Here is a 10,684-nt window from a genome sequence, read left to right on the forward strand (position 1 = left end):
ACCTGACTGCACCTGCATGCTCATACCAATGTCGTCCACGAGGACCTATTAATTAATGGACAGGTAGCCTACCTTTTGACTTTGAAGAAGACAAGGATGAAGCGCTTCAGTTCATCAAAATTTGTATCTTTTCTGACGACAGGTAAGGTGACAGTAGAGCTGAAATATCTCAGCGCTAGGGGGAAGAAATAAATTAATTCAGCTGCGAGGGTGACATGTGTCAGACCTTAGCGGCACTATTTGATATGTTACATAGATGGACTTTAAAAAAATATGTGAATCGTACTGTACAGAAAATGTGCTTATGGTTATGTTCAATGCATGCTTCTTTGGCTCTTTCCTTATTCAGTGCATGAAGTATAAAAACATATTTCCATTGTTATCATAATTTTATGAATTGTTGATCAAGTAAAAAAAGTTAATGGTTTTTATTTGACTCAGTCAGTCCAATTGTTTTGTGGGTGGCATTTTTCAGCTAAACCCTGTAATTTACAGTAGGCCTATGTGGGAAGTCCCAGTTCTCTTTGCATGGGTTGGATTAGTTTTGTGTACATTAGGCTAGTATACTTTTTGTGAGAATGGTTTGCCTACCACACCATAATCTACCCTAAATTATAACTCTGTGTGTTACTGTTTTCAGACAGAACCCCCCATCCTGAGAACATCCACATCTCCTCACTACCTCCCAGTATTCCTACAGACCAGGAGCCAACGCATGGAGAAGGTAAGGGAGCCATAGAATTCAAACAGTATAAAGTGTATTCTATGGTAGGAGCAGCAGAGAAGAAACCGCTTCATTTCTGTGACATTGACTTGTTGTGTCAATGGCAGTCCATTTGAAGTCCGGTTGCACAGAGGTTGGTTTGTCATGCACACACATCTCAGAAACCATACTGTGTAAGTAGGCTACATGTTACAGGAAATAAACTTGTTTTGCTTGCTTACAGTCCGGTTTTTGAGATATACAGTACCAGTCAAAAGTTTGGACACACCTACTCATTCAAGGGTTTTTACTTTATTTTTTGACTATTTTCTACATTGTAGAATAATAGTGAAGACATCAAAACTATGAAATAACACATGGAATCATGTAGTAACCAAAAAAGTGTTGAACAAATCCAAATATATTTTAAATTTGAGATTCTTCAAAGTAGCCACCCTTTGCCTTAATGACAGCTTTGTACATTTTTGGCATTCTCTCAACAAGCATCATGAGGTAGTTATCTGGAATACATTTCAATTAACAGTTGTGCCTTGTTAAATGTTAATTTGTGGAATTTCTTTCCTTCTTAATGCGTTTGAGTCAATTGGTTGTGTTGTGACAAGGTAGGGATGATATACAGAATATAGCCATATTTGGTAAAATACCAAGTCCATATTATGGCAAGAACAGCTAAAATAAGCAAAGAGAAATGACAGTCCATCATTACTTTAAGACATGAAGGTTTGTAAAATTTCAAGAACTTTGAACATTTCTTCAAGTGCAGTTGCAAAAACCATCAAGCGCTGTAATGAAACTGGCTCTCATGAGGACCACCACAGGAAAGGAAGACCCAGAGTTACCTCTGCTGCAGAGAGTGTTCATTAGAGTTAATTGCACCTCAGATTGCAGCACAAATAAATGCTTCACAGAGTTCAAGTAACAGACACATGAGTCAGGCCTTCATGGTCGAATTGCTGCAAAGAGACCACTACTAAAGGACACCAATAAGAAGAGACTTGCTTGGGCCAAGAAGGAGGAGGTGTGGGGGTGCTTTGCTGGTGCCAATGTCTGTGATTTATTTTGAATTCAAGGCACACTTAACCAGTATGGCTACCACAGCATTCTGCAGCGATACGCATTCCATCTGGTTTGCACTTAGTGGGACTACCATTTGTTTTTCAACAGGACAATGACTCAAAACATACCTCAAGGCTGTGTAAGGGCTATTTGACCAAGGAGAGTGTGGAGTGCTGCATCAGATGACCTGGCCTCCACAGTCACCCAACCTCAACATAATTGAGATGGTTTGGGATAAGTTTGACCGCGGAGTGAAAGAATAGCAACCAACAAGTGCTCAGCATATGTGGGAACTCCTTCAAGACTGTTGGAAAAGCATTCCTCATGAAGCTGGTTGAGAGAATGCCAAGAGTGTACAAAGCTGTCAATCAAGGCAAAGGGTGGCTACTTTTGATGAATCTAAAATATATTTTGGTTGGTTTTAACACTTTTTTTTGGTTACTACATGATTCCATATGTGTTATTTCATAGTTTTGATGTCTTCACTCTTATTCTACAATGTAAAAAATTAAGAAAAACCCATGAATGAGTAGGTGTGTCCAAACCTTTGACTGGTACTGTATATCACACAGCAAGCAAACGTTTGAGTTGTGTCCTTTGGACTGCCACTGAAACAGCCAGTCAAAGTTGAGTGTTGTTATAAAAGTACTTTCTTGCTGCTGGCTCAAATAACTTTCAGATCGGCTTGTGCTTTTCAATGTTGCACGGTGTTTGTTCTTGCAATCAAATCTATATGACTGGATTATATTTATTGCAATCAGCATGGTTGGATTTCAGCCATGATACAGTTTTACTATAGGCACCACTGAGTTCATACTTGCCTGCTCAGCTGTACTGACAGGAAGGAACCAAATGTAATACTTCCTTGATGACATTACTGCGCTGTAAAAGTTGCAGTTGTAAAAGTTGCAGTTGTAAAACAAAATTGTGCACGTTCTTGTGACCTGATGTAATAGCCTGAACTGGTTGGACTGAGTTGTTCAGCTATGTTAATGACGGTGTCTCTTATTTCAGGAGACATGGCACAAGGGAAAGCAGTTGAGACCACACAAACACAGCGAGGAGCCCCCTCTGTCTTTCCAGAGGGCCAGAATGGGGGAACTGATGTATCTAGTACCTATTTTCACCATAAGGTCCCCATTCCAGATGATGACAGTCAGGTATGAGAGAGAAAGGTCTCAGACTGCCTCGCTCAGAATCCCAATCGTACTATGATTTGCTGGTCTGTTCACAGTGAATAGACTTGGCTTACTTGATTTTGATGTATTACTTTTAGCTAATAGTGGAGCAAAGGGCCTCAAAAGTGCATCAGAATATATACTTTACATTTTGAAAATGTTGTTTTGGAGCAATAAATGTTTAAACCCTTATTCCTCCCTCCTGGTTTAGATGTGGTTCAGTTTCCGTAAGCTATGGGCCTTCACAGGACCTGGGTTCCTGATGAGCATCGCCTACCTAGACCCAGGAAATATAGAGTCAGACCTGCAGTCAGGTGCTAAAGCAGGATTCAAGGTACATGAAGGTTCAACGCTCTATTCAAACCCAAAAGGCTAGTTTCCCAGACCAGATTAAGAATATTCCTGGACTAAAAAGCAAGCTCAATGGAAAATCTCTCTTCAAAAAGTAAAATTTACACTAGGCAAATTTAAATTAATTTAATAAAGCCTTTATTTTATTTTTTTTAATTTTATTTAATCTTTTATTTAACTAGGCAAGTCAGTTAAGAACAAATTCTTATTTATAATGACAGCCTACCAAAAGGCCTACTGCGGGGACGGGGGCCTGGGATAAAAAAATTATATATATAAATATAGGACAAAACACACATCACAACAAGAGAGACAAAACTACATAAAGAGAGACCTAAGACAACAACATAGCAAGGCAGCAACACATGACAACACAGAGAGAGAGAGAGCTAGCACTGGAATTATTTGATCACATTTTGGGGGGGGGGGGGGGTTCAGGTCAAGATTATAGCTGACGTATTTGACTAGCTGTTCTGCATCATTTTTGGACAGAGGAGTAGACTTAATCTGGGTCAGGGAAATCTGCCTTTTTAAAGAACAAATTCTGAAAAATGTTGCGTTATGATTAGAAACGTTTGCGCGTGTATCATAGATGGATGACATCTCTGTTCTCCTCCAATGTATCCAGCTGTTGTGGGTTCTTCTGGGAGCCACCATCATTGGTCTGCTGTTGCAGAGGCTGGCAGCCAGACTGGGTGTGGTCACTGGGATGCACCTGGCAGAAGTCTGCAACCGCCAGTACCCCACCGTGAGTCTCCATTTTGTCGCTCACACTCTCTGAGAAACTCGACCAATATTGAATTAACTAAATCAAATTCTTCCACAGCCTTTTAATACAGTTGCTCATCATAAATGACTTTTTTTTTGTACTAGTCTACAACTGTTGCTTTGTATTGGACGTCAAATGTTTCAGAATGTTGTTCAATTCATGTATTTCTCTTCTGCCTAGGTGCCACGCATTGTCCTGTGGTTGATGGTGGAGCTGGCCATCATAGGTTCAGACATGCAGGAGGTCATAGGTTGTGCCATTGCATTCAACCTCCTCTCCTCTGGCAGGTAGATGACAGTACTGGACTATAGCCTATTACAGAATAGGGAGTATAGTGATATTGGTACCCTAAATGATTTGTTACGTTCTGTGTCTACAGGATACCTTTGTGGGGGGGTGTTCTCATCACCATCATTGACACATTTGTGTTCCTCTTCCTGGACAAGTATGGTCTGAGGAAACTTGAGGCCTTTTTTGGGGTCCTTATTACAATCATGGCCATCACCTTTGGATATGAGGTACACAAGGCTTGACTGTCATTTCGATTCTTTTGTGGAGGAATAGGGATTGTGGATGTACCCTGTACATGTACGCTGCCTGCCTTGTAGCAGTGATACCTGTATTCTCTGAGTGGACGAACATTGTCCCTCTCAGTATGTGATGGTCTAATGTAGATGAAGGTTGTGGTGACCTCTGACCTCTTTTCCTCCCAGTATGTGACTGTGCGTCCGGACCAGGGGGAGCTGCTCAAGGGGATGTTTATGCCGTACTGTGAAGGCTGTGGTCCTGTGCAGCTGGAGCAGGCTGTGGGCATCGTAGGGGCTGTCATAATGCCCCACAACATCTACCTGCACTCTGCCCTCGTCAAGGTAGCCATGGAAGACCACAGTGGCTCTATTTTAGAATCATATTCAATATTTTTCCACTCAATCACAATTACACTATCACTGATGTATAGTCTTGCAATGTTTTATTCTGTAATAATGATTTTGTGGAGATATTGACAATCAAGAAACTGTTGTAGTGTGTCTGTTGATGATCGTAGAATGGTAGTGATTGTGGAATTCCTTTCTGTCTATAAGTGTGATTCTGTTGGACAATGCTCAGTCTCGACAGATTGATCGTTCCAGTAAGAAGGAGCTCAAGGAGGCCAACAAATACTTCTTCATTGAGTCGACCATTGCACTCTTCCTCTCTTTCCTCATCAACGTTTTTGTGGTGGCTGTCTTCGCCGAGGCTGTCTATGGACGCACAAACATTGAAGTGGTGCGTATGTAGCTACTCTGTATGGTACTAAGGAACTAATCATTGGATTGTACAATACATGAACAATGAGTTGCTGCTAAGCCACTGTGTTGTTTTTGTCATTCTTAACAACAAGTCGTATTGCTCTTCATTTCAGCATGACATTTGTAATGCAACTGGTATTCTTCATCTAGATCTGTTCCCCTTGAACAATGAGACACTGCAGGTGGACATCTACAAAGGCGTAAGGCTGCACTTTCATCCTCAGGCTGAATGCCACCATTTTGTTTTTTTCCCTGTTATTCTAGCTTGGTCCCAGATCTGTTGTGCTGGGTGACAGTATTTGGCAAAACAATGATCATAGGAAATTATACTGAACAAAAATATAAACGCAGCTTGTAGTGTTGGTCCCATGTTTTATCAGCTGAAATAAAAGATCCTAGAAATGTTCCATATGCACAAAAAGCTTATTTCTCTCACATTTTGTGCACAAATTTGTTTACATCCCTGGTAGTGAGCATTTCTCCTTTGCCAAGATAATCCAGCCACCTGACCGGTGTGGCATATCATGAAACTGATTAAATAGCATGGTCATTACACAGGTGTACCTTGTGCTGGGGACAATAAAAGGCCACTCTAAAATGTGCAGTTTTGTCACACAACACAATGCCACAGATGTATCAAGTTTTGAGGGAGTGTGCAATTGGCATGCTGACCTCAGGAATGTCCCATGTCGTTTTAGAGAATTTGGCAGTATGTCCAACCGGTTTCACAACCGCAGACCAAGTGTAACCACGCCAGCCCAGGACCTCCACATCTGGCTTCTTCACCTGCGGAATTGTTTGGAGGTGGGGTGCTGCTGAGGAGTATTTATGTCTGTAATAAAGCCCTTTTGTCGGGAAAACTCATTCTGATTGGTTAGGCCTGGCTCCCCAGTGGGTGGACCTGACTCCCAAGTGGGTGGGCCTATGCCCAGTCATGTGAAATCCTTATATTAGGGTCTAATAAATGTATTTGAATTGAATGATTTCCTTATATTAACTGTAACTCTGTAAAATCTTTTGAAGTTGTTGCGTTTATATTTTTGTTCAGTATACCTAGTCTTTCATTACCATACTCTCAGGTCTTGTTTATGACTCTGCTGTTGGGCTAGGTGTTTCCTGACACAACACCGAATGTTACCCCTATCATTACAGGGAGTGGTTCTGGGCTGTATTTTTGGCCCTGCAGCACTATATATCTGGGCTGTGGGCATCCTGGCAGCAGGTCAGAGTTCAACCATGACCGGGACCTACTCAGGACAGTTTGTCATGGAGGTGTGTGCAAGAACTCATTCATTCATTCAAGTTCAATTGAATTGAGAGATAAGATCGACTTTGAGTCAACCCCTGGATCAATTAGATTTGTTTTATTTATTTGCTAATTGCTTTAGCTGTCTCTAACTAAAGGACTAAAGGATATCAGTCAGATAGGCTGTGGTGTGTTTGTGATGGTAAGAAGTTAAAACGACAGTGGCCCAGCTCTGTCATCACAAACACACACCAGACATTATATAAAACCATACATTAGCTCAATGAAAGTCACAGATCTTGAACCCATTCCGTCCCTACAGGGCTTTTTGAACCTGCGCTGGTCCCGTTTCTCCCGGGTGCTGCTGACCCGCTCCATCGCCATCACGCCCACCCTGCTGGTGGCCATCTTCCAGGACGTCACCCACCTGACGGGCATGAACGACTTCCTGAACGTGCTGCAGAGCATGCAGGTTATTTATTTGTTTCACCTTTTTTTTAACCGAGTGAGTCAGGTCAGACGGCAGTGCATGCAAATCTGCTAATCTTAACCCTAGTTTAATGTCCACATCCCGGTTCAACCCTAACACACAACCCTAACCATAACCCTAACCCTAGCTTCACATTGACATCCCGGTTCAACCCTAAACCTATCCTCCACCACAACCCTAACCCTAAATCTAATCCTAACTTCATGTCCACACCCCAGGTTGACCCTAACCCCAACCCCAGGCATTTCAACAGAGTAGTTGGCTGATAATTGAAACATTTATTGGGGATTGTCAACTTCAAGTGGGACCCCTTCTCATGGCTGCTTTCTTTCTCTCCCTCTCACAGCTGCCGTTTGCTTTGATTCCCATCCTCACTTTCACCAGTTTATCCTCCCTCATGAGTGAATTTGCCAATGGATTGTAAGTATACCACAATTATAGTGAAAACTGTAACATTTGAGCTGCATTACATTTTACGTAACATACGATATACATACGATATGAGAAGATTACAAGTTTTTTTTTATGCAACTGACTTCTGTTACTATCCATTCTCCTTTCAGATTTTGGAAGATTGGGGGAGGAGTTGTGATCTTGTTGGTGTGTTGTATCAACATGTACTTTGTAGTCATCTATGTGACCTCTCTGAACAGTGTGTGGCTGTACGTGTTGGCTGCTTTTCTCTGCATAGCATATTTGGGATTTGTGGGTTACCTGGTAAGTATTTTTTACATTTGAAATAAATGCTGTTTTCTTTATTTAGCTTTTTGTGTGGTCATGTTTCCATGTCTTTGCGAAGCATACCAAACCAAAAGTGTTATTTAGAGGACCACTTTAATCTTCAACCACTGAGTCAGTTATTAAAGGTCCAATGCAGCTGTTTTTATCTCAACTTCAAATTATTTCTGGGTGCCAAGTAAGTACCTTACCGTGATTGTTTTCAATTGAAATTGTCAAAACTAAGCAAAAATAGCTTCTTAGCAATTTCTCGAGCAAGGATTTTGCCATGACTGTCTGGGAGATGTCTGAGTGGGGAGGGGGAAATGGAAAACTAGATGTTATTGGGAGAGCGGTTTGGATTTCTTTCTTATTGGTCTATTAACTATTTACTGCCTCGTGAGGTCACCAGGCAGGCCAAAACTCCATCCAACTACAACAGGCTGAAATTTCAGGCATTCTTTTCATACAGCACTTCCCTTTGTAAGTGTAAGAATCATCATTTTCACAGTATTATTCCAACCTTATAGTGTGAAAATATACATCAAACATAGTCAAATCACTTTTTTTTGACTCCACTGGGCCTTTAAACTTTTAACAAACTTTGTGTGAGGACAGTTGTATGTGTAGGAATGCGGTCCTGGCAGTAGAATGATTATACGTTGTACTGGTTCTCTCACACCACTCTCCCCATCTCTCTCTCTTCCTCTCTCCCTCTAGACGTGGTTATGTCTGATAGCGCTGGGTGTGTCCTGTCTGGATGTCACCTGCAGGGTCAGGGACGACACCACGGTTCTGATAGAGCAGCAGCCAGAGTTTGACTCCTGAGCATGGTTCCTTCCTGCATGTGTGTTTGTGTGTGAGGCTATGGGAGGAGCCTTGGGATATTTGAAGGTGCTACTGTACAGATTGTAAGATTTGTTTACAATTTTGAAATGACTAATGTTCTGTAATGATATTTGCCTTTATGACAATTGTTATTTAAGGAATATGCATGAATTAAATAACATGTATTATGGTACATTTCATTAATTATTTCACTTTTGTATGTATTGAATTTTAAGATAATTGCCATATTAATGATCATACTAGGACTTTGATTTGTGAGGAATTTAGAAAAGGATTGTGAAATGGTACTGTACACTGTAAATGTCGATATATATTTACTCTGAATTAATTACACCCTGAAATTGTTAAAAAACGCAAATAAATGCTCCCATTTTTTTATGTTGTGGTCAATGAGATCTACCATGGAAAAAATGGTTTCATAATGTATGTGTCTAGCATTCCTCAACTCCGCCACAGGGAGACACTGTGGATTCAAACCGAGGGTAATGTTTGAAAAGTACCAGTACTGTAGTCTACAACAACAAACATGGAATGCCATGAACGTTAACATATTGTAAAAATGTATCACTATAGTGTTTTTATCTGTAGGTCCACCATGATGATTTTATTTAACCTCATGTCTTTTATTGCTTCCATATGCAAAATTCTACCCTTCTGTATGCATCAAGTTCCCATTCACAGCTAATGTTGTTGATTTTTGAAATTCTTATGCTGGTATGAACAATTGTGTCATTACATTTCCTGTAGCAATCACTGGTATAAAAGTTAAGCATATTCCAGACTGGAAGGTCTGTGACCTTTTAAGAAAGAGGGCCAGAGCAGACAGACAGGTTTTCTTGACATTGTGGCGGCGGGAACTTTTTCCTGTCATGGCGCCAGCAGCCTTCTGTAAGGAGGGAGAGTCTTCCCACCTCCCCTCTGTGTTTTTGTTTTTCTCAATGAGCCGATCTCTCCCTGTGTAGGGCTCTCTCACAGCCTGTCCAGCAGGCCCCTTTCCTGGAAACATAGCCCAGCAGAGGCCACTAAGGGGCAGAGGAGGGAGGCCAGGGCGGCTTCTTCCAGGAAATCACATGATCCTGGACCTAAAGTCCCAGTCCTACATAAAACCTAAGAAGTGACCAATCTCCATGGTATCAGGATGCTATTGACAATGTTGCACAGCTCTGTAAGTAAGTATTGAGGCGAACATGGGACATGTATGCTATATTTCCTGAGTGATTAATTAATATTAATATCGTTAATTGCAGTTTTGTAGGAATAGAAACTACAACATCCACAGTGTTTTATTTATTTTTTATTCTGAACAATGTATTCTCATATCAATATTGTTATATAATTTAATTATTTTTTAACAGAATTTATTAAGATGAAGTTCGATGGTGAATAGATAATTATCTGCTAATTTTTGTCGTTTTGTACAAAGAAGAAGTTTGATGTCATGTGAAACAGGTGAAGGATGGACTGGTAGAAGCTATATTTGCCCCAGGATGCTTTAACCCTATCCTCTGCTGTTGACTAAGATTGGAACAAAATTAAATATTTGAAAATTACTCTGTCATTTATTAAGTCTAATTAAATATTGTAAAACACTTTGCTTGAAACGTATTTATATTTATAACATAATTATAGCAAACAATTTTCCTCAATTATCGTTCAATGATTATTCCGAAAAATCTTTGCTGTTGTGAACCATCATGTAGGCTGTGTGTACATGAGTTGCAGTGCAATTGCAACACCATCATTTCATTTGTAATCTACTTCATTTGAGTTAATACTACTAATAAAAACTTTACATAATTTAAGGCAATGTTGCAGGATAATTTATGACCCATTCCTTAATCCTACACTTCGGTTCTTTTGCTTTTTGTTTGTGAATTTGAGTTTTTGTTGTCCACTTGTGTGCCACTTTGAAAGTCAGAATCAACACAGGGCCTCAGCACCAGCTGCCCAACTCCTCTCTCTTTCTCTGTCTTTATATTTCTCTTTTTCTCAGTCTCTCTCTCTCTCTCTCGCTC

General features: G+C 40.5%; 1 protein-coding gene across 1 annotated transcript; it reads left to right on the forward strand.

The window, feature by feature from the left end:
- Window positions 1–27: 27 nt before the first annotated feature.
- LOC139367606 (natural resistance-associated macrophage protein 2-like) lies at window positions 28–8,976 on the forward strand. The gene is made up of 15 exons (XM_071105869.1): window positions 28–142; window positions 641–724; window positions 2,795–2,940; window positions 3,170–3,292; window positions 3,938–4,057; window positions 4,259–4,365; window positions 4,458–4,596; window positions 4,792–4,947; window positions 5,186–5,344; window positions 5,481–5,567; window positions 6,520–6,639; window positions 6,936–7,085; window positions 7,450–7,523; window positions 7,667–7,820; window positions 8,541–8,976. The coding sequence occupies exons 1-15, from the start codon at window positions 97–99 to the stop codon at window positions 8,646–8,648; spliced, it is 1,773 nt and encodes a 590-aa protein (XP_070961970.1). The 5' UTR covers window positions 28–96; the 3' UTR covers window positions 8,649–8,976.
- The last annotated feature ends 1,708 nt before the right edge of the window (window positions 8,977–10,684 follow it).

Source organism: Oncorhynchus clarkii, chromosome 16, assembly GCF_045791955.1.
Source record: "Oncorhynchus clarkii lewisi isolate Uvic-CL-2024 chromosome 16, UVic_Ocla_1.0, whole genome shotgun sequence".
NCBI classification, from domain to species: Eukaryota; Metazoa; Chordata; class Actinopteri; order Salmoniformes; family Salmonidae; genus Oncorhynchus; species Oncorhynchus clarkii.